The sequence below is a fragment of the Meleagris gallopavo genome, chromosome 5 (genome assembly GCF_905368555.1).
Source record: "Meleagris gallopavo chromosome 5, MGAL_WU_HG_1.1, whole genome shotgun sequence".
NCBI classification, from domain to species: Eukaryota; Metazoa; Chordata; class Aves; order Galliformes; family Phasianidae; genus Meleagris; species Meleagris gallopavo.
Window position 1 is genome coordinate 25,933,037 of NC_139408.1, and position 25,047 is coordinate 25,958,083.

General features: G+C 37.0%; 1 protein-coding gene across 8 annotated transcripts; it reads right to left on the reverse strand.

Moving 5' to 3' along the window:
• Window positions 1–117: 117 nt before the first annotated feature.
• On the reverse strand, window positions 118–24,919 carry PSEN1 (presenilin 1). Of its 8 annotated transcripts, none has more exons than XM_085224889.1 (12): window positions 24,797–24,919; window positions 22,042–22,176; window positions 20,170–20,208; window positions 17,253–17,509; window positions 15,859–16,000; window positions 12,892–12,959; window positions 11,963–12,183; window positions 9,717–9,815; window positions 7,698–7,784; window positions 6,700–6,873; window positions 4,544–4,662; window positions 118–4,282 (listed from the first exon to the last, which is right to left on the reverse strand). In XM_085224889.1, the coding sequence occupies exons 2-12, from the start codon at window positions 22,123–22,125 to the stop codon at window positions 4,127–4,129; spliced, it is 1,446 nt and encodes a 481-aa protein (XP_085081015.1). In that variant the 5' UTR covers window positions 22,126–22,176; window positions 24,797–24,919; the 3' UTR covers window positions 118–4,126. The 8 variants fall into 8 exon arrangements, with proteins under 8 accessions (XP_085081015.1, XP_085081011.1, XP_085081010.1 ...); XM_085224885.1 differs by lacking the exon at window positions 24,797–24,919 and adding an exon at window positions 19,712–19,777 and having other exon boundaries at window positions 20,170–20,276; XM_085224884.1 differs by lacking the exon at window positions 24,797–24,919 and adding an exon at window positions 19,712–19,777 and having other exon boundaries at window positions 20,170–20,294.
• Between the last annotated feature and the right edge of the window lie 128 nt (window positions 24,920–25,047).

Sequence of the window (25,047 nt, forward strand, 5' to 3'; positions counted from 1 at the left end):
TCTGGGAAATAATGTGTACTAAATTATGTGTACTAAAACAAGAATCTTACTCATTAAATAGCTACCATGTTTAGGCCTCTAACAACATTAAATGATGGCTTTAGAATACAAGATAAGTCAGGGTCCATGCAATTTTTATTTTAATAATTAAACAAATACAGGAAATTTTGCAGTAATCTATCAAAAACGTATCTTATTAAGAACCAGAAAGGTGTTTAAAAAACATTCACATTCAATTCAGATTATGTATAAACCAGTGTTTGTAAAAACGAAAACAACAAATGCTTTGAGTGTAAAAGAACTCCATTCTAGTTCATGTTTCAGTGTTTCCAATGACCAAATTACCACCAAGATGCAATCACAGTGCAGACATGTTCCACAGTCCATTATATTCACTTGAATAGCACAACTGCCAAAAGTAATACTTTTTTTAAATAAAGCATTTTGAGAATTTTCTTCATACAGTACCGTCCACCCAATGTTTACTGACCAGCATATTTAATTCTTCACTGCAGTAATGGCAAACAGTCGTTATCTACAGGTCCAGAGGGCATACAAGCACAGATACATATCTACATATCCAAGAAGCACCAGTCTCCTATGCCTGAAAAAGCCAGAATCTATGCTGCACATTCAGGAGATGTGCCTTTTTTAGTAGAGCACAGCCCTTGAATACTTTGCTTAAAGTCATAATAATTATCTGTTCCGTCAAGAACTGTTCTGAATGTGTTGCAATATACAAGCATGTACCTTCCAGACTCACCTGACATACATCATGGGAATTTAAGTGTCATATTAATAGCCATCCATAGATATGACAGCATCGTACACCTTTGCTATAACAGTTCCTGGGGATCTCTCATCTTTTTGCTCCACATTAAATCCTCAATGCTAAAAAGAAAAATGAAAATGGCTGGTTTTTAGGCAAATCTGTAATTTGCCAGTGCTTATGTTTTTTTCATGTATTTATTTGCAGTAGCTTTGCTAAAGAAGGAGACTAATCATTAATTTAAGCTGAAAGGGAAAACTATTAAGATACTCAGTTTCAAAGTACCGCTACTGAAAGAAGTCACAGAAGTTACTGGTTAGTCCGCCTGCAGTACAAAATAGATGAATCTAGCTAGTGGGGTTAAACAATAGTTCTTTCAGAACTACAGTCTAATGTGCTGTAATTACCCAACTAATTTAATAATAGCAAATAACTCTTTCAAAAATGCAGACTAAATATCGTAACTCTTTCAATTAAACCAAGCTAACCAAGTTGAAATGGTTCACAACTTAAAATTAGATAGATGCATTAAGACAAAAGAGAGAAAAGTGATACAACTTTCACACTAACAACTCAAACAACTCAAATGTGAACGCTTTTCTTAACTGCACCCTATGGCCACAAGTTCTGAGATGATCTTTAGTTCCAAATCTCATTTGGAATACAAAGTACCATGCCTCAGCATAAGGGGACCAATCCAGAAAATTTCAAATAGGTTTTGACATTTCTTTTGTGAGAATGTATGTAAGGCTCGGTAATAAGCAGTGTACTGTAAGATATATATTGGAATAGGCTTGAAAATCAGATTTCCCTTCTGAATTTGAGATTCAAATGCATAAACTTGAAAAACAGTTTCTGTTACTACATATTTTATAGTCTCCAGCACTATAACATCAGATCAGCTCGGAAATTAAGAATTCAGAATAGTAGAAACAGCTCCAGGAAGAGTAAGACTGGAATTTAGCGTTCAAAGATTCCTTGCATTGAACATCTATCACTCTTCCTCAGGCTGTACATCTAAAATCCATTCAAGTATGTGGGAAGGCTTCTGTGTATTTCTATGGATTCTAAAGCAGCTCTTCATGGAGTCAGTACTCTAATGGTATATACTTAAAACAGTAAAAACAAATAATAAGGATGACTGCTGATTTTCAATAACAACTCTTAACTGAGACTCAGCTCAGATATGCAAACAGATACTAATGGTGCCAACTCTTAGCAAACCTGTTCTGTACAATAAAGCAATAGTTAGGATCCCCAATAAAATACACAAGGGAAATTTTCTTAGATATATCGCTCAGGAAAAGAAGAAGTTACAATCATATAAAAAGCTTTTCCGATTCTTCCAAGTGAAAAAAAGCCTGTTTTAAGATAGGCTTAATTTCAGCAAAATATGGAACAGTGACTTAAGCTACAAAACACAAGCAAGTTTGCCTTGAAAAGTCAATGTAAGGAATTTTCATATTGTTACTTTATTAATGCTATCCAAGATGAATCAGCACACAAATGAGATGAATAAAAGTACTTTAGACAAGACAATACATTTTACGCTAACGCTGCAGTTAGAACTCATACTGGAAAAGACAAATGTTTCCAAAGATGATCAAAGAAAGTAAATTTTTCTTGGTTCTAAAGTAGACTTATACGTCATAGTCCTTCTTCCCTTACTTGGGCAATGGTTGGTGAGCATCTGTGGTGTTTCAGTCCTTTGAATCTATAGGCACTGACACAAAGCCCCAAGAAAAAGGGGCAAGAAGAGTTTGTGTCGGGATTTTAACAGTTGTACTACCTGGCAAGGACTCCAATATCAAGATGCAAGTAAAACAGAATGACCATCAAGAGTATCCAACTCCCTGTGCTTCCCTCAGGGGGAAAAAAAAAAAAAAAACAAAAAAACCCAAGACTTTCAGAGATTTAGAGCCTACAGGGGAAAAAAAAAAAAGAAAAAAAAAAATCTCATACAGACCTCATCTCCAAGCAAATTATGCATGAGTTCTTTCAAATGAAGAATAAAATAGAGTTTATAAGTTTGAAGGTTAGACTCAATTCTTCCTTTTGTAAGATGTTCAAAATCTTCTATCTTCTGTTCAGTGATTTTGAGTCATCTTTCATTTGTCCAGTCTTCTTTTCCACATAGGAGAGGTAATTAAATTGAAGAGGGCCACAGATTTTGTTCCTTCATAACATTAAATAGTGTTTCAAATAACTTAAGTATCCTCAGGAAAAAAAAATTCCCTGCTCAACCTCGGTCTTAGATCATTGAATGACCAACATTCAGGTCAACAGAACTGTAAACCATATATATATATATATATATTTTTTTTTAAGAGAAAAATTTCAGTGAAACATTACAAGTGCTACTGAAAGCACTTCGGCCTCTAGACCTGGTAAGCTCAACTCCATCTGGAACTGTCTACTTATTTCATGAAAATCTCAATAGAACAAACATATAACAACAATGCAGTCTAAGCTGTTAGTGGCTACTCTCAACAACAGAGTTTGAAGTGGTGATCAAGCAAAATGATTTGGAAGAGCACAAACAATAAGTCCTAAAATTGCCTTTCAGTGTAGTTTACCAACCTTTTAGAATCTTAGATCCAAATTAGGACTCTGTGAAGCCTTCTGCCATATAATTCAGTCCAAGTCCAAATAGCTACATAAACTGAAGCAGGTGTACAGAAGGTGCACTCCATGCTCGACAATACAAAGAAAACTCAGAATAGGCTCCAGTTCCAGTGTGGGGGGAAAAAAAAAGTTTAAATGTACTAAACCAAGCACACCTGGGCACAGAGGCTATGAAGTGGTGGAGCACTCTTACAGAGTGACAGTATTTTCTCCCTTTGTTGAACTGTGACTAAGCTCTTCTCTCCTTACACAAAGCAGAGTGAGAATCAGTTGTCGAAGAACCACTGCCGAAGAAGTTTGAGTTGGCTTACAGGACAAGTTTCATGTGATTTGTCAGCTTCCTCTGTCAACAGGAAGGAAGTCCTGAGCACCCGTAATGCTTTGAAAATAATCAACCTGTGGTAGAGATCACATTGCTGGTGGAAGCATTAGCCATTTACACACAGGTGGTCCTTGCCAGAGATGTTTATCGGATTACCTCTGATAACACCCAGTTTAGAGCGGCCATCAGGAAGAAACCACTTTTGCACAGGAAAATTCATGTGGTGCCCAATGCAGCACTTGTCTCAGAAAAAAAACAAAAACAAAAAACTGGAGGAAGTTGTAATGATTCAGGCTTAGAATCTTGAGTATTAAACTTCAGTTTCACTTGAGAACTGAGGGAAAGATGTTTCTCCTCCTCCCAGATTTGCTACAAATACAAACATACATAAAGTATCAGCAACAAGCGTGCTAGATATAAAACTGATGGAATGCTAGCTGGTCCATAAAGGGCTGCACCAAGTTATCTGTCGCAAAGTAAAAAACTAGCCCAAAAGTAATGGAGATTGGAAGAGCTGGTAAGGCCTTCTTAAAGATGGCAAGAAGCAGAAGTGTAAGGCACAGACCCTGAGGAGAAGAAAAAAAAAAAAGATAGGGAGAGATTAGGGAACTCTGACACACAAAATCTCACAGAAATACAACCAAATTTCATAATTTCCTAAACTAAAAGGTCTGATGTACAATCAATGCAAATCACAGCTAAACTCCTCATTAGTTTGCAGTCATCAAATAAATTCCAACTGAAAAAAAACAACCAAAAACCAGTTATGACTTTGTCCCTGATGAGAATAAGAAACTACCACTATCATCTTGCTACATCATACTTACAATTAATATGGCTACAAAACATGCTAAAGTTGTATTCCAATCCCCGCTTGCCGTTGCAGAGGCTTTGCCAACCAGGACACTGTAGAAAATGAAGTCTCCTAGACCTAGCTTTACTCCTCCTGCAAAAGTGAATATATAAGTGAATATATGGCAGAATTAAGCACCTAACAGTCTATTAATATCAAGTATCTGTAATTGTCAAGGAATAAGACAGTTACATTAAGTATCAATAAGATTTACTAAGAAGAGCTTTTTCTTTCTTTTTTTTTTTTTTTTTCAAAAACAGTACTACTTGAATCAAGTAATAAAGAAAAACTCCAGTGAAACAAGGTGGCTGAGGAACACCATACTACTTAGCCAATTCATTTTGTAATGATATTTTTTCTGTATTCCTAGCCTGCTGTAAATACAATCGCAGTATATACAAACTCAGATTATCTTATTATAGTTTGTGGGATTCTTTTTCCCACTTTTGGTTGTTGTGTCATGGCTCTTCAGCAGAACATGTTGGCATAATTAAATAAAATAAAACTGGTCATGAGAGTAGGAAAGCAACTGAGTAACTTGCAGATTATGTTTTACTTGCCAGTTAGAAATCTATGTACAGCACAATATTCTGCTGTCTTGTCAGTTTTTCTACAGAATTCTTAGTAAGGTAGTTCTACAAAGCACTTGTGTATAATTGCAGAGCATATCAAAGTCAAAAACTGGACAAATTTAGTCCAAGATGATTTAAAATTTAAAAATAAAACACATTAATTGCCACCATAGCAACAACTCTGGAAGCACAATATTCAATTACATCTGTAAATAAAAGAATGATAATTTCCTGAGCGTCACTTCAATTTCTGAGCTTTTTGTCCAAGTTATTAAGCCAGTGAGACCAAACACATTAGTTCACCAGCTTTTTTGCTTGGCCTATGAGTTGCTTTGTCACCTGATTACAGTCCAGCACTAAACTTACTCCTCAGAGTTCTGTAAAGAAATCAGAGCACCAAAACAGGTTTATGCCTGGTTGATCATTTAGTGGAGTGGGGGGAGGTGGGAAGGGGGGGGGGAAGGGAAGTTACTTTCAGCAGGCACTGAAAGTCACAGCAAACACTACCTACAACAGTGCATTCACAAAAAAAGCTGTTAGGAATTAAAACATCCTGTAACTGCTGAGACAAAACTTGGGTGCTTGCTTTCAGCATGACAGAACAGTAAAAAGGAAAGGTAGAAAAGGTTCTTCCACACAAGCAAATTCTCCAAATTTCTATTATGCTAATGCTGAGTAATATGTCTGACTGGATTACTGCATGTTATTATTATTCCCTGTAGAAATACAGGAAGAAGAAAATTAACAATGTCCAGACAAGAATTTTAGTTATTCAGGTAATTAAGTAAAACAACACAACTCCTAAGATTTTGGAACTGGAGTTTGGAAGTTTTAGAATAAAGTACTGAAGTGTTCTTAAAGAGAAGCCTGTATTTTTAAACAAAAGAGCACCTGGGAATCACAGAAAGCAGGTGCAGCTGCTAAATACGGCACGACCACCTGAGAAGAGCCATTCATTAGGCACATGGGCTCTTATTTATTCAGATATCTGCAATTATACTACTACCTTAAATTCCAACTTAAAATTATGAGTCTGTTAAAACAGGCATTTGAGTTCTCCAAAGATACTGCACTTCATCAGAGTGGTGGAGAAAATGATCAAACCCATTGCAATCTGAATTCATTCCAGTCCCTAGTTAGGTTTTTAAACACTGCTTTGTCCAGAGTAGATTATAGTTATTTAATCTTAAAGTTTAAAAAAAGTTAAGGACAGTATTTATGGGGCCTAAAATCCAAAAGAGGTGAAACATGGCAGAACACTACATGAAAGAGACAAAAGCTAATGCAGTGGAGTGTGTAATGGTCTAAAAGCAACTTCACAGATTATGCTGTTGAAGTTTTAAATCTGTATATCATATGGAAGAGCAGAGAATGGCCAATATACCTCACTTCTGCAGCAAAAACATGTTATTTCTACAAAGCACGACAATACTGATTACAAGCAAGAAGAGCGCTTCAGCCTGCTATTAGCTCACAGCATACCATATCCGTGCAGTCATAATGACTAAAATTAACTAGCTTCAGACTAAGTCTTTCAGAGACAATATTCCATACTCACGTTCTTCAGGGTCTTCACTGGTTTGAGAGTTACTAGGTAGAGCTTGAACAGCAGCTCGTGATTCAGGTGTTGATTCAATGGGTCCTATTCTATTGTCTCTTTGTTGCTGCCACTCCTGACTAAAGCCACCATCATCTGCTTCAGCATCTCCATTCTGAGACTGGTTTGCTGGAGCTCAAAGGAAGAAAAGCATTTAAAATCTTTTTTTTTTGTTTGTTTTTAAATGTGTCTTATAACTCATAATGCTTTCTCCACATAAAACATCACAGAAGAGTGATGGGAAAAAAGAGATAGTCCACAAGATTTAACAACATCTAATATTTGTACACACCATTACAAGAGACTCTCATGATTTTAATACTTTAAACACTCTGGAGTCAACATGCACTCTGCAGTCACTGCATCTACAAGTTGCATCCAAGTTCTAGTATTAAAGAGTACTCTGATATAACAGACTGGAAGTCCTATGGTGACCTAATTCAACCATCATAATATAAAGAATTAACTCCTATCTAATACTAGCTCCTCTAGTCAGTAAAGAATTGACAGTTTAATTTTCCAGTAAAACAGAAAACACAACTGAAAATTACATACTATATATCAAACTCAGAAAATCTTCTCTGAGATACTTAAGTAAACAAGTTCTGTTTTTAAACACTAGTTGCATGGCATTTTCTCATGGCACTTTTTCATATCAATATAAACATGAGTTAGCATATACTAGATTAACCAATCTGACAACCAACTGAGCTCAGTAAATAGTTGGCAACTGAGAGTCATATCATCACCAATATCCTGCGTTCCAGAATAATGAGTGCAAGAGCATTCATTTCAGAATAAGCGAGGAATTATTTCAGTCTTAATTATTCATCATTCCTCATAAGGCTTCTGCTTTTCCACTCTTCTAGAATGGTCAAAATACTTAAAAATCTAAAAGTCATGTATCCATAAACACATATAAAATGACAATTATAAAGGCTTGTCAAAGAAAAACTCACCTTGCTTATCGTAAGTGGAGTTTTTAGCAGCTTTCCGTTGCCCTTCTGGATCTTCCTCAGCCATGTTCACCAGCCACACCATTGTTGCTATTAAAAACAAACAGTACAGCTAATGCTATCTCGTAATATATGCAATTCTGAGCTGGTGTTGGCATCAACCCATTATTTTTTCTATTATTTTGGCATAACTGTCTTTTTCATGAGGCAATTTTACTCTCATTAAATCACAGTAATATTTGGAACACAGCCAGTACCAGCTACAATATTTGTTTACAGAATTTGACAAACACAAGTTCTATTCTTACTAAACGTCGAAAATAATAGCAGCATTACTTTATATGTATGTGTGTGTAATATATATATATATATGAGGTCTACTCTCAAAGTCTGAGTCAATGACTGCTTTGCTTTTTTCCATTAACCAGTTCTTCCAACTGCAAGTGAACAGTTCTATAAAGACTGGTATAAAGGTAACTTGAAATCAGAAGCTGCCTCTACAAAGTTAATTGTTCTGTGTTCCCTCCCACCACATAGAATTCTCCAGTCTTGAGATAAATAAATGCTGTCACACCTTAATGGTACATTTTATATGCCAAGCATATTTTATATGACATTTCTCAGCATTAACCTTTACTCCCACAAAAAAGAAAGACATGTAACTATGACTACTACCATTAAAACATAGCAAGAGATAAAGAAGTCCCTCCCCCTTTGTCCACTGTATGATTGTTCCCTAATTATCCAGTGTGAAGGTTACCACACAACACACTTCCTGCACCTTTTTTCAGGACCAGAAGAATGATTTATGATTAACCCATTTCATTATTATCCACATGATTCTAACTAGAAACATAGAACATAACTAATTATATGAGATAGTTTTACTCTCGTTAAGTTACAATAATACCTGGAACACAACTGGTACCAGCTACAAGTTTTATTCTTGTGGATAGCAAAATTATCTGCTTATTGATACTCAAGTCATAACAGCAACTTGTGTCCCACATGTTGTTTCTCCACAACTGATAGTAGAAACAATATATAAAAAGTCAAGCCTTGCAAAAAACACATTTGTCAATGAATTTCTGTGTCCATCTCTCCCTTTTCTTTTAGCAACATGTAGGATATTTTAGCACAGGAAGTTGATAAACACTTTCTGAAGAAGTGCTCCTTTTGAATTGCTTGATTCACAGCCCAATCACATACTACTTTGGTGTATTACTGTTTTTTTTTTTTTTTCCTGTTCCTACTTTGTAAGAATAAAACATGCCGTTTTTTATTCTGAAAATCTTAGCCAGAAGGTATTTTTGAGTAAAAAGCAAAAGGAAAACTGAGACCCAGGTGAAATGACTGGGAATTCCAACTGGTAAACAACATGTTAAAGAAAAAAGAGAAAATCATTTCAGTTCAGTGTGTGATTTTAAGTTTGAAGTATTTAATAAAATACAAGGGCTGTTCTGAAAGTAATACCTACTATTTTTATTATGTTGGCCTATGACATCAGAAGCAGATGGTGGCATGGCAATAGAGGTTAAACATTCCCAACAATATTCCAATACATTTTGTTGGTGTGACAGAAGGCAGCAGAAGGGCAGTCTGACCACATGGCATCTGACATGGAAGTGCTTATGAAGCAAAGGTGTATCAGTGAATTCCTCCATGTGGAAATAACTGCACTCACTAACATTCACTGATACTTGCTGAACGTTTATGGAGATCAAACAGTGGATATGAGCACAATGAGGCAGAGGGTGGTGCATTTCAGCAGTAGTGATAGCAACAGCAGCTTATTCCTTCTGGTGCAATTTTTTTTTTTTTTTTAAAACAAGCATGGCATACAGATTCTTGCTCATTGCTAGTGAAAATGCATAGCTAATAGTGGTGACTACACTGAAAAATAGCATTCTGTAGCTGAGAATTAGCTCTATCAAATAGTGTTATTGTGCTTTTTGTATCTGTTGTAGTCTCTATGGAAATCAAAATGAGGTATTACTTTTGGAATGACATACATATACTTACAGGAGTAAATAAGTGCTGGGAAGAGAGTTTCATTTCTCTCCTGAGCTGTTTCAACTAGCATACGAAGAGGACCTTTAGGACATAAGACAGCAACCAAATCTAGAAGGAAGAGTAAACACATCTAACATCAACTCAGACATACTTTTAGGAAGCGTTTTTATTTTAAGTATAACAATTACAGAGACTGGTAATAAGGTAAAATGCCACTATGAACACAGGCTTCTGAGAGAGGTAATGACCAGTCACAGGTCAGTACCTCACAGAAACTTAATGTTTTGCCTTGAACTGTCATTTAGAAAGACATATGTCACTGCAGCCCACCAGTTATTTTTCAGACCCCTATTTCATTTTTCTTTTCATCTGCTTCTCCCTTCCTAGCTGCATGGCAATGTGTTACAAATGTAAGAACGTGCTTCCTCATCTCTTGTCTTGCACACATGTAATGCACGGAGACCAGTCAGACAAAGATCATCATATAAAATTTAAAGTGGTAAATTAATTTAATTGATCCTGTTCATGACCTCTAGGTATGTTGACTTTTTCTTAAGTAGCTGATCTTTCCCCTAAGTAGTAAGTAGTTTTGTGGCTAACTGAAACCTAGAAGCAATACTAGACATTTAGTTTGATGTGCCATCACCTGCAATTCCCCAGGAGCTTGGACAGGTTCAACAAGCCTGAGGATTTTGTTTGTTTGTTTCCCCAAAGCCGTAACTTCAGCAGACCACAAAACAGTGAGCTAATGTTCTTAGGACAAATTTAAAAACACCTTATTGAGGAACTTCACTGCTTCTCCAGGAAGTTTACAGATGAAAACTCATTGAAAGAAATAGCAAGTATTTTAATTTCTAAGAACGTAAAATTTTACAATATTGGCTTCAGAAATCTTAAATAACTCTTAAATAATCTTAAATAAATCTTAAATAATTAATAAGATTAATTAATCTTATTAATTAATTTTTTAATTAATAAGAGCTTTCTCTGCAAAACTTAAGATAGTTTACCAACTTTAAGAGAGCATACAACAGCCATTCCCACAATTTCATCACTTTAATCAGAGGTTTAGAAAAATCTGACACTAAAGGTATCAGATCAGTTTATTAATATTCTCGGTTGTAAAACCTATTTTACATATGATTGGAATATATGAATTAATTATAAAATGCATTTCTCATTTAACATCATGCAACTGCAAATGTTGCTGTGAACTACGCTGCTTTGCAAGTTGAAAGCAAATAATTCTCAAAAACTATGATTCAGTTAACATCTCTGAAATAGCCAGGTTTGCTTTCTGTTACTGACTTCTTTCTTAACCCCAGTTTAATGCTGAAAGAAATTTTAAGACAACAGGTAGGTATATAATTTTTATGGATTAGAAGTGATAGCTCATTTATTTTCACTTAAAGAAGAAAAGAAGTGCACAAGTGCAAAAACGAAAAAACAGGATTACAGAGCTCTGCAGAAAGAAAAAGCTGTGAGGTATTCAAAGCAAATGTGAGAAAAAAAAAAACAAAACACCTTTTTTTCCAGTGTCTAGTGCCCTCTAAAGATTTGTGAAAAAACTACACTGAGGTATCACTATTTTCAGTCTCCATTCTGAAAAAGCTTAATGTTCAATAATTCAAATTAATTTTCTTTTTACTTTTAAATCAAGAAAACTGTAAAATACCTTCTCCAAATAAAATGACTTTGAGCAATGCTAGCTGCCTTGAATCCTTCTTTCATTATTTTATTAGATATGGACCACAGCATGGTTCCTATGTCTGTAAACATGAATAATTTGTAGGCTGGGCAGATCTACACCTACACAGGACTATATCCAAACTAGAAACTCCTAAACTCTGAATATACTATCATTTCCAAGGATTCTGCGTAAAATGGGAAACAGAAAACCTCTCCATTTTCATAGAAAAGAACAATGTGACAACACATGTCTCTCATCTACTCCTTTCTTGAATTACTTAAATTCTAAACTTTCTTCCTCTCCAAAGAATGTATGAAGTTCAGAAAACATGAAGGAAGATGGCATCACACAGTGACACAAAGCCGTTAGCTGCAGCGGACTTATCTCAGTTTAGATAATGACTTTATTTCTGTAGTCTGTAATCACCTTACCCAGTAATTTGGATGATCCCCTTTCCCCCAGTTCTTTTTTTAAGGCCTAGTCAGACAAGTGGAACATGATAAATTAGGAAATAGAAGAAATTCCCGCCATAGCTTCTGTTACAATGGCTTGCCCCAGTTCTTACCGTACACTGAAATGACAGCCAGGATAAGCCACGCGGTCCATTCGGGAAGATACTTAATGAACACCAGTGCCATGAGAGCGCTTATCATAATGAGATACGCCTGCTGAAGCCGAAGTGGGCCTTTCCAATGAATACAAATCATTCCCACAACACCAAAGTTCCAGATTATGAGTGCTACTGTAATGTAGTCCATGGCAACGTTATACGTCTTAAAGACCTCACTAAAATGATAAAGAAAAGGAAGGAAAAAACCTATAGACTGCATTTGCTTAAAACAATGGAAACAAGTCTTCAGTTGTGTTTTTTTTTTCTTTTTCTTTTTTTTTTTTTTTTAAAAAAACCACCTTTATACTGAATGTAATAACACAAATGTCAAGTAGTATCTCCAATCAGTACTTAAGTAGAAACTACTCTTGAGAAAGAGGACAGTTTTACTGGTGTTCACTCAATTCAAATTATTTCACCCTTCCACAAATTTTCATCTGCATTCACTTTTCAGTCAAATCAGAAATGGACTGGAGAGGACATTACTAAATAAACAGTCATTTTGATCATGCTCGTGATTTTCTAAAAATAAGGATTTGTGAGGTTAAAATGAATCTTTAAAGGCACACAAAACAATTCTGTCCTTACTTACCTGTCTCCTACGACACAAAGAGCTACTCTTCAGTCATATGCTTATGAAAAATCAAATAACCATAAATTATAACAGTATAAGCTAATCTGAGGAACATACTTTGCTTAGGTAATCAGTATGACAAGAGCAGTACACTTTAAGATGCAGTAAAATCCATAAATCTCTCTATGAAGCTGTATATTAAAACTAAAACTTTTACTTCACTAGCAATAGCTCATTTGGTAAAGATTCAGCGGCTAGTTCGAAAATACTACAGGAAAAATAATACATCATAATGGTTTTGTTCACTTACCCCAGATAGATGAATGAAAAAAAGAAAAGCAGCAACAGAGAAGAAATGATAAGCCAACCATGGATCACCTGGAAAAACACATACCAATTTTTTTTTATGTTATTTTTAAGTTAATAGCTACTTAAAAATTCTTTTAATGCTACTTTCCCTTTGGATTAAAGCAGGAAAATGATATTCGGATCTCTCTTTGATTTTACATTTATACCATACACAAAATTGAGTCTCAATTTACATTTGTTAATTTTAAGCATTTTGTGATGTTGCAGCAGAGGTTCTACACAATGCAAACTACTTCCTGTATATGTTAAGGTTACTTCGATAATAACAGCATTGTAACAGAGCAGAAACATCCAGCACTAACAAAGATAGGAAAAATTGATTAATTTTTGCACCATTAGAAACCTCACTCTCACTCTGAGACATTTTCAGAATTCAGCTACAGAATTAAATGCTAAAACACAGAAAACCTTCAACGTTTATGTGCCACAATTGTAGTTTCATTGATGATGACTATATTAGGATTTCTCTATTCTCTACCACTTATCCGTACACATAACCTCTCAATATGACATGGCAGCAGATAGACAAAACCAACAATTAAAAAAATCAAACACAACAGTTCTGTTTTGTACTGGAGGAGAAGCACAGAGTTGAACTTGCAAATATCAGCTCAGACTTCTGCACTGAAGAAAGAGCGTAACAGTCTTGTATATTATTGTGCGACTTAAAAATGAAGACCAATGAGCCCAAAGGGACAGGGAACATGAAAGCTAAGACTGACAGATATTTGAAACAGAATCCAGCTTTCTAACAATTTGTAAGGTTACCTATGTATATAACTAGTCATCTGACAGCAACTTTATTTCTCCACAAAATTAGTTGAAAACATTTGGGAAAAAAAGAGTAAAACTAGCTGAGACATTTCTTCTATTAACTTGATCTCTATCTGAAGTTCTTCAATACAAGCTGTTAAATTATCTCACCACCTAAGAAAATATCACAATAGGAACATTTCATTCTAGTAGTGTAAAATGCTAAAAATATCAAACTCCAAGGCCACAGTTCAGCAAATATTTACACACTTCTGCATAACTACCATCAACGGTACTAAGGAAGACAGCCATCACAGTTAACTTAGGTCAGCATTTTATGTACAGGTGTTTGTTTCATTCTTAGTTTGCACCACATGTGTGCACACATTTTCTCAATCATCAGAAAATTTGCTTGTATGAAAAGAGGACGAAGTATTTCCTAAGATATGTTTCAGCTACTGCTTTGCTAACAGCATATCACAACAGTTTTGTCTTTTAATTAAATAACTTTCATTTTTCATTTGACAATGGCTCCAACACTGCTGGTTGTTGGTACAGAGCCAATTGCCTGCTACAACTTGAAGAAAATTAAGGATTGATAAATGTGGAGAATTACAACAGCTACATAATAGTTAGGTAGACCAGTGTAGAATGCAGATAATAAAATGGGCTAAACATTAAAGCTAATCAAATACAAACACTGAAGAACGTATTTTTTTCTTGTTAGACTTAGGAGCTCTAAGTGGGATCATGCTTAACTTCTCATGTCGAAGAGAAACACAGGGATGCAAACAGCAATAAAGCTCCTTTCTTCAAAGCAGTTTTCAGATGAAGTCTTGAAGATAAGCAAATTATCACTACCAGTTGGAGGCCAAACATTCTTTCATTACAAGTTAAATTCCTTATAACATACAATGCATTCTATATACAGAACTGCATGTAAATTAAAATTGCACAGGGAACTCAATTTTACAGCCTTCTCATATAGCAGCACAGAAATACTGTTAACATTTAAATAAAAATGTAATGACTTAAACAAATGTAACAGTCTATTTCAATTAGTATAAAAAACAAACACAGAAAACTTCTGTTGTCTAATCAGTCTAATTTTTAAGTACAATAATATACTTTGTAATGAGAATTTCCAGTGCTTTGTAAGGTCAAGAAGGAAGCCAGAAGTGTGAAAAGCTTCGTAAAAACTAACTAGATAAATCAGCAGCAGAGAAGTGAGGGGCAGTTAAGGAACCTACCTGAAGCACATTAGTTATTGTACTCCCTCAGAATAATCAAAAGACCTTTCATAAAGAAAACTTGGTCAATTCAGAGTTAACACCACACCATGATAAGAGAGGTAGTCCATACATTAAAAAACTACTCCAAATCACTGCCAGAGGCATTCCTCACATACTTTATAAAGGGGTTTCACTTACAGCCATGAAGATCACAAACCTTTCCCTCTTGAAAGCAAAATACATAAAAGCAAAATTGTGCAAGGATCTCATGGCCAGTTTTACAATTCTTAGAGAGACTAATTGCATACTGGGAAATTCTATTACATCAAGCTTTGCCAAATGGGTCATTAGACCAAAAGACAATCACAAATTTTCATGAACAACTCTCAGGCAGGTGACATTGCAGTCATTTATGCTAAGCCTGTGCTTGCCTAGATCGCATCATTATTTGAATGAAGTGTTTCACAGGAGAGCCTTTGAGTCTTTGCATTTGCTGTAAGGATATCACCTGACATGTACAGCCTTGCACACTTGGGAGCCTCTTGCCTCTTGGGAGGCTTAAATACTGAAGGCAAGGTAGGGTAGAGGAGATCCCTTAAAGAGTCCCAGAATTCTTCAACAGTTTCCAAGTTGTAGGACCAGGTCTGCGCTTTGTAGTTCTTAAGCACAGGAAGATTTCAGTACATTTAACGGGATTAAGAAACAATTCCCAATCCAATTCTAGCTGATAAAACAACCCCGCAGTGCTAATATTGGGTCTCTGTCTCCTCATTCTGTGAAAGAAAGAGAAGCCATAAAATTTTGAAACACTGAAAATCACTGCTTCTACTTCTCACTCGCCCTTGATAACCCTTCATTTTTTTTCATCCTTGATAATCTGTACTAATAAAAGCAACACGTTTACTCAAGTCAATTATACTCACCTTGTAGCACCTATATTTGTAAAGCACAACCAGGAGTATGGTCATGACAATGATGACACTGATCATGATTGCAGCGTTGAGAATTGAATTCAGGGCCCTCTGTCCAATGGTATCTGTCTCTTCTGTGAAGGGAGTGTAGATTCTACAACAACAAAGAGTCAATTGAAATACCACTGTATACTCCACAGTTGATTCTGATACACAATGCCAACATGAAATGAAATTGCAGTAATCTTTCAATTCAAAGCTGTACAAATATTTTCTACTCAGCCAAAATTTGAAAGGCAACGTAATATATTCTTCTTCCTTAGAAGACTTGCCTTTCTTATTTTCTTAGACTACTACTACAAAGCTTTTCAGCTTTGTAAAACAAACAACAAAAAAAGCGGAAATCCATGTTGCTTAATGAACTTACTCACAGGCTATGAATCATTACTATTAGTGCAGCTAGACCTTTATAAGCACACCATCTAGTGGATTTACAATGAAGTATCTCCCAGAGACTCCAACAAAACAGTGCGTGAGCACTCAGCTCTTACAGAAACGAGCTGGGGAGAAAAAAACACTTAATTACTTGACAGGAAAAAATAAATAAATACTTACCATAAATAAAATCACAAGAAAAATAATTTTTTATCAACAACTTTCTCTCAACAAAAGACAAAATTCTTTTTCACTACCATTTTATGACATTCTTGTATCAACATTTCAAAGCCAAATGAACTCTGACTAATTTTGTCTAAATGTTTTTACAGGGAAACATTAAGATTGATTTGCTGCAGGTTCTGACAGGCTCAGTGCTCTTCCTTTGCCTCCTTTCTCTTAAACCATCTTACAGTGAAAGTATTATTTTTTTGGTAATATTAGTATTTTGACAAAAATATTATTATATACAGGAAACCTTCCATGAAAGTTTCCAGAACTGCAACAGAAGTGAACCTCAGAATATTATCTTCCTCTTGTATTTGAATTTCTTTCTCAAACATTACACACATACCAGTATTTGGCATATAAGGTACTTTACTTAGTTGATTACTGTTTTTCCTCCTTCCCAAATGCTTTGTATTCTAGCAGAGTATGGCTGAAATGGCTTTGGCTAGGGATTGTGTTTATTTTATGAATAGAGCACAGTTTTAAAATAGAGACCAAGACGTGAATCAAATAGTAAGAAGCAAGATATCATCCTGAGTGGTCACCAGCCAACCAACAAATGTTCATCTATGATGGAGAGTTTGATTTCTGGAAGAAATAAAATAAAACTATCTTTGGGCTGGCAAACGGGAAAATGGAGACAAGAGGAAGCACTGTTGCAATTACAGTCCTGAAGAAATGGAAATTAAAGAAAATTATCTGAGAGGGCCCACTGAAAAGACAGAGAATAAACTGATACATACAGCTGTCCATCCTTGCGTGTATAAAAGCTGACAGACTTGATGGTTGCAACAACGACCACCATGCAAAGTGTGACAGGTACAAACAACATAATCACATGTTTTGCCCCATATTTCAGTGTCAGCTCCTCATCTTCTTCTTCATCTTGATCCACCACTTGCTGAATGTTGTTCTGTGGCTGCCCATTACTCTCAGACCCAGGACTGTCATTTCTTCGGCGCTCACTATTATCATGGCGTCGTCTTTCACTGTTATCATTCTGCAATATATAAAGCACAGTTTTATCAGAAACCATCCATAATCATATTCCCATATATTAAGCTAAAGATGAAGAATGCTTAAGGTGACACTTGCTGTCAAAAACAAGATCTAAACCAGAATAATTAATTGTTTCACATTTATACTAAAAAACAACAGCAGCTGATAGTAATTCTGGCTGCATCTAATAGCCTATAGCATCTTTTCTTCAAATTGAAGGAAATGCTAAACAAGAGAGCTTTTTCCTTTTGACCAAACTACAGCTGATACAAAGTTGTGTGACAGCAGATTATAGCTGACAACAATTCATCATATCTGCTTTCAGAAACAACGCCAGAGACATTTACTATCCTTATTCCATGAAACTCCCAAGAAAATTTCTGCTTTCCTTGCCATGTAACTCTCACTACAGTACACCAACTACAATGTATTCAAACGAGTCTTGCAAGGTATTGCGTTCACGCATTCTTAGCAAGAGCAACATAGAAACAGTGATTGAACTCATAATTCTTACTCTTTATACTGAGATTCGATCAGAAAGTTTTAGTGCAATGAGTTAAGTGAGCAGATTCTTCTTCTCCTTTCCCAAGGTTACTAGTGACAAATCCCTTTGCTTGCATTGAAGAAATTCTGCCACTCTTGTGTCAACAGATACAAAAGAGCCTCCAAGCCTTCCTGATTATGCTATGATTCAAACACAAGGACAGAGACTTTCCACATCATCCTTGGAGGAATTAAGATCAACTAAAAGCAAAAGCATAATTCAGGAACTCAACCTGTAAAGAATTTTGAGTTAAAATACTGTCAGTGAGTAAATGATCAAGTCTGTATTCTTTAACAAGGGTACATTTAGAATTTTATATTGCGTGCACACAGAGAACACAGTAGAAGAGTGAGCTGCATTTCACCTGTTCTGGACTACAGAGAATCTTTTAATGTTTACCAGTCAACCTAAACAAAGACCTAAAATGCAACAGTTTATACAAACTACCCTTTTTTTCCATCCCATCTGTTATCATCTGTAGTTGATGCTGTAATGTTCCAATTTCTGCCACTTAAGAGGCATCACATAAATGAGACTTGGTTCCTTAAAAAACGAATCTTAAAACTTCAGAATTACTTCCTTTACAAACAATTCAGTGTCAGTAAGTGCACTAGAGAAGTTTAATATCAAAAAAGTACAACAAACTAAAGAGAGATACGTTTTGCAATGCCTTCAAAATAGAACTAAGTAAAACTGTTCTAGACATGGGATAGGGCACTGAATATAACCTAATGTATAACAGTTCTTAAATAGAAATACAAGTAATTTTTTTCCCTAAACACGCAATGTTTAAGTTCCATTACTTGTTCTTAACAGCATTCGCTGAAGCTTTTTTGATAAAGTAACAGCTATTCTGGAGATTCTTTATACAGAATTGCCTCAGTTTCACTTTTATAATGTGATGTTAAACATGTGGTCAGGAACTGATAGTGCCGTTTTCAAAAACACTTCAGTGATTAAGGAGTACAAGTCCCTGGACTTTGAATTGCAAACAGTGACAAAGCAAAAATCCTGGTTGAAGCTTTACAGCTTCCCTAACTCAAGAAAAAGTTACTTTTACAAAACTTTGCACAGTAGGAATACATACCAAATGCCTGCTTTTTATTTTTTATTTTTTTATTTTTAGGAAACTGAGTATAAGAAAACAAAACAACTAAAATTGTCTGAATTAAGCAAGTAAAATTAGTGGGCAACCAGATTTTTTAAACTCAGATTTCAGCCTTAAATTGAATTTCATATCATTAACTTAATGCATACCATAAAAAAGATTTCAGATTCAAGATTATTTCTTACTAAATTGGAAGATTCATTATAAACCACTTGGTATTTTGTGTGAGGTTCTTATGTACAGTCAGTATAGCTAGAAACAGGAATAGCGGAGAATGCAAATAAATGTAACGTTTAACCATTCTGAAGCTTCTACTGTTCAGCAGACTGCCTGCATCTGAGCCTCCTTCTGCACTGATCATAGCTCGAATGTAACATTTTTCACTTTTGTTGTGAAAGTGCTTCATTTCTCTCAGTCTACAACATGAAAACAATAAGCTTACCAGTCTAAATAAACTGCTTAAGATGACCACATGTAACTACACTGGAGAGGATCAGAGATTTTGAACACTTCACAAGTAAAGCAGAATTAGTATTTAAGTTTCTGCATACCTGTAGAAGACGTTGCTCTCTCTCTGTGGTAACAGCAGTTCTGCATGAGGCAGTACCTAGCGCTGTCTTAGGCACACAAACATAGAAACTAAAATAAAGATCTACAATTTGCAACACAAACTCAAAAACCGCCGAAGGGAAAACCTGATCAACTACACATTACTACGCCAGAATTTAACTCAAAGGAAAACTGAAGAAATTGGACCAGTATGTGCCATTCTGTTCCCTTTACTAGTAAGGAACAGAGATACAATCACAAAATGTCTTTACACGTTAAAACATAGTCCATAAAAATCTGAACAGCATTAGAACAGATACTGTAAGTTATTATTTGAACTAATGTCTCACTCATCAAACTAGAGAAAAGTTGTACTTTCTGTCTATTGAACTAAAGCACTACTAAACGTGACATGCATGTGCCCCTCTGCTTAAAAGAACAAAGTGCACTCATATCCTACCTGATCGGTATTAAACAGAGCAGAGGCCATGGACTCCTGCTGAAGTGCGAGCAAAGGAACAGACTCTTCACTTTCCTCAGACATAGTTAAAAGTGAAAATTCTGAAGCTAAAAAGTCAGTAACACCTGTTGTAATACCGTAAGCAAATGTAAGTTATGAACTACGCGCTTTCAGGCGAATAAACAACATCAAAAGCAAACGATCGGCTTTCTTTCCTATCAGGAAAACAGTTAATAGCAAACCCAGATCAATGCCCCTGAACCAACAGGTAGAAAGCTAGCATATTTGATAAAATATTTTTATTTCTTGAATCTAAATGTATAGGTTGGTAGCAGGTCCTCTTGCCTGAGAGTAGGCACAGACTTCTTCATTAGTTCTCACATTCACTGTTTATGTTTAAAGGTGTTACACAGTGACAGACGCTGAAGCTTGCACTGAACTCCTAGTGTGTAACTAAAAGGGGATGGCAGATGCTAACTTGGAGGTTTTTCATACTGACTGTTAGCCAACAGAAACTAGGGATACTTAGGGAAGAAATAATTTCTGCACTCGTGTACAAAAACAGTGCAGATTGATGTAGGGGAGAAAAATCACTCCACCTAAGTATTGAAGCTACACCTTCAGTTACACTTAATAAATATTGTGAAAAAAAAGCAAAAGCTGTACTTATTGATTGGTATAGTCTGGTAGTGAGAAGTAAATAAAAATATCTGTCCCCATTGCTGGGAAGGAGCACTAAGAAGCATTCTGCAAGGACAGCAAGCCCAGAGCTAACGACAGAGCTCTGCCTTTTCACTGTGCCAGAAATGCTCAAGCAAGGTTAGTCTCCCACCTGTCAAAGATGAAAATAAACTTTTTTCTTTCCCTCTGAAGTACAAGCACAACCTATGCAACAGGACAGTTTCCATTTCCCTATTTTTAGTAACAGTTTCTACAATCAACAAGGTCTTAAGTCACTGTGACTTCTTAATTTCAACATGAATTTTCCAAAGTTCTACATGCTTATAGCACAGTGTAGCTCTGAGAAATAAATATGATTTTTGGTATTTCTACTTAATGCATTGGATTGCACAGAGAAATTGTAACAAGGATCAAAATACTGTTGTCTTGAATCACTACCATAAACATGGCTAGGAGTGACTTAATTGCAGAGCATTTCTTTATCATGAGGAAAACAGATACTCAGCAGGAACAAAGAACTGAGCGTGACAAATCCCAGAGCCTGAAAACCACACCCAAGTAGATCATCAAGACTTGGTTTTACTGTACAATAGTTCTGGTAATAATTGCACAATTACATCTTTCAAAGCGATGATTTAAAAGTTAAAGGTTTGAGTTTTTACCCAACCCTCAAGAACTCTTAGAATACCCTGACAGTTATTCAAAATTAAACCAATACAGTGCTGTTCCTTCTGCACAGAGGTACAGAAGTGTAGTAGCATGAGTAGCTCTGAGTAGTAGGAAAAAATCCAGGTCTGAAAAAAGTAACTATTAACTATAATAACTATTAACTATTATGACTGAAACCTCAGAATCAAGCAGATCAGATCCAGAGCTCAAGTCATCTCACCACCTGGAAGTCAAAGTTTGCTATGAGAACATCCCATCTCATTTTTTTTTTTTAATTTTTCTAGATGGTCTGGTCACTCCAGAATCACTTTAAACCAGAAGAAGACTATATGTGTATAAAAATAGTTTAGGACGTCAGAAACTTCACAGAATGTTTCTTTCAGCAATGCTGATCACAACAGTGAGATGGAGGAAATAACTCCCAATGAATAGATTTCCACAGTTCTGAACCGTGGGTTCATCCACACTGATTAATCTTCCTAATTTAATTGCTACCAAGTGATAAAATTGTTTGTTACATACGGTGTTGCTGAGGTGGTTGTCAGGGAAGTTTTCTGTCAGCTGCCCATGCTGGAACTGGGGTAAATGTGCAGACAGTTCTGTCATTGAGGCTGTTCTCTGGGAACCACTTATTTCTACACAAAATGGATCTTGATGCTGAAAGGAAAAAGATGTGTGAGAAACCTTTTTTCTTTTGTCACCAAATTCACCATCCCCTCCCCAGCCCAATTCTTAGAGCTCACACAGACCACAGATAACCATTTTCTCTCTTCACAGCGATACCGAACTGTAGCTCATCTTTTCAGACAGGTCATAATATGGATTTTCCAGAACAAAAATAAGAGTATCTGGGTGTTATCAAATTAGTTCATCAACCACGGAAGTAAGTCAGCCACAAACTAAATATTCAAACAGTTCTCCATTCTAACTTGTGCAATAAGTGAGAAGTACTGTATACTTGCTCAAAGAATTTGCATGTTTTCATCTCAGAGTACAACTGATCCCACTTCTTCATTTTTGGATTACTACTAAGCTCAATCATCAGTAAACTTCAAGCAAGGCTGATCCAATTTAACTCGATCATTTAAAATCTGGATGTGACATGTTTCCTACTGTAATACTCAAAAAGCAACCAAGAACCACACGAAACAATATTTCAGCTGAGCCTCAAGAACTTGCATGCATAACCCTAGTGGCAGGTTTGAAGTATGAGCTAAATGTACCTGAAAGTTTCCTATGCTTTTAAAACTTAATATATCCTTACGTTAAAAAAAAAAAAAAATTGCATGCTAATATTTTTATAAGAAAATGTGAATAAACTAGAACTAGACAGCTGCTCCATAACAAAAGAAAATAAGCAAATATAGTAAAAAATGGTAGAAGAGTGATATATTTCAGAAAAAACACAATTTTAAGAAACAATGGGTAGGTCCAGATAAGCTACAGGTTTGGTTACAAAGAACAGTGAAAAGAATTAATAGCCACTGCTGTAACAGGGAAATGCCAGTTCCTGCTTCCATGGCAAGTGGCTCTCGCTCTCCAGTCTTTTTCCAGTACATTTAACTCACTGCAGAAAACAAAGCCAAGGAAAGAAAACTACAGTATTTTTCTGCTGTTATAGTACATTTATAGCCAGTGTTTGGAAAAATTTATAAAAATGCATAGACAGGTGACATCTGAGTGCTGCACAAAGCAAGGCCTCTCACTTTTGGCAGCAGCAAGCCACACGACAGCTCCTTACTTTAAGCGTACATTCAGTTTAGGTTCATATCTGCAAAGATGCAGAATATGTTTCTCCACATACAAAATAAATCAGCACCTCATAAGACCAGTTCACAATGGTTACTGACTTCTGCAAGACTGCAGCTTACATGGAAGGACCATTAGAATACAACATCAATTTAGCAGTCTAGTGGGAACATCAAACCATTTGGAAAGCCAATACAGCACTCACTAGGAGAATGGTTCTATTTTGTGCTTGTAATTAAAAGTAAAGCATGGCTAGTTTAAAATGCACGAAATGTAAGTCCAGATGAAAATAAATAAGTGTTGCATTGCTTTTACTTTTAAAGTCTTTGCTCTAATTCGTCAATGAGACTACAGAATATACACAATGCTGTTGCAAACCCTCAGTGCTACTACAAATGCTTGTGCTTTCATCTCCAAACGTGGATTATCGGAGTGAGGCTTTTACATAGCATCACATCAAAATCCTAATCTGGTTAAAATAATAGGAAAAAAAAAACCACCACCCTCACAGAGTCCTACTTAAAGGCCAGTACAGACAGAAACCAGCTCAAATCCACCAAACATGGATCTACCTACTGAGGGGCAGAGAAAAAGCGAGGGCAGGAGGAGGTGGTGTGAGAAGTGATAGCAGAGAGCGAATGGCACTAAGAGGCCTCAGAAGCCATGCTTTGTTAGAGAAATTCCTTCTTAAAACTCAGGAACCCTGAGAACATCTTCAGGACATAGTCAAAGACAATTTTATTTTTCTAAATGAACACTCCCAAGTTTAAAACTTAACTGCGAGTAAATGAAATCTAGAAATAAACTGAGTGCAAGCAGAAGCAAATTACGCCTTTACCTATTTAACTTGAAAAGAACTTAGCAAAACTTTCTGTTTTTTAAATAAACTGTTAATAAACACCTGTCTTAAAAACAAATCTTGCTCGTTCCTTTTGTCTTTCCTACAATATAGCTTTCGTGTATTATTTGTAGCCACTTAACAATGGGCCACAACGCGCAGGGAGGCTTTAGAGCCTTTTCTCGAGCCAGAAGCGAATACGGAGCCAACACGGCGCGGTGCGGCCGTTAACCCGCACTACGCCTCGCACAGCAACAGGTGGCCGCAGCCCTCCCGGACCGATGCCGCAGCGCTCCGGCCGAGTGCCTCCGGCCCGGCCCCACCGCGCAGCCGAGCCGGGAAAGCGGCACTCCCGGAGCCCGGTTGCGCTTCAGCGGGCGCAGCCCACCCACGCCCGCCCCGCCTGGGAAGCGGCCCAGGACCCCGCCCCAGCCGTATGGCGCAGGGAGCTTACAAACGCCGGTGCCGCCGGCCCGGCCGGTCCCCGGCGGCCCCACGCCGACCTCCTGGGGGCCCGGCGGAGCGACCCCGGCCCAGCTCCGAGTGCGCAGCCCGCCCGCAGAGCTCCGCTTCCCGCACGCCGGCCGGAGCGGCCCGCGGGGAGATGGAACCCGCCCCCCGGCTCGCCCTCAGACCGCGGCGCACCTGGTGCTGCCCCGGTCCGGCCCCGCACGCGCCCCCCACACTGACCTGCCCGGACTCGCTCCGCGGGCTCGGCCACCGGCTCCTCAGTACCCGCAACACGGCCCCACTCGCTTCCGGCCCAGGCCCCGCCTGGGCCGCGACCTCACTTCCGACAGTGGTGGTGGGGCCGGAGCACGGCCTTTGGGGCCCGGCGGGGACCGGCCCACTCTCCTCAGCGCTGCGCGAGGCGGGAGGAGGCGGGAACGTCCGCGCGGGGGGACGCGAGGCGCGGAGGACGGAGTTGCGTTGCTGGGCGC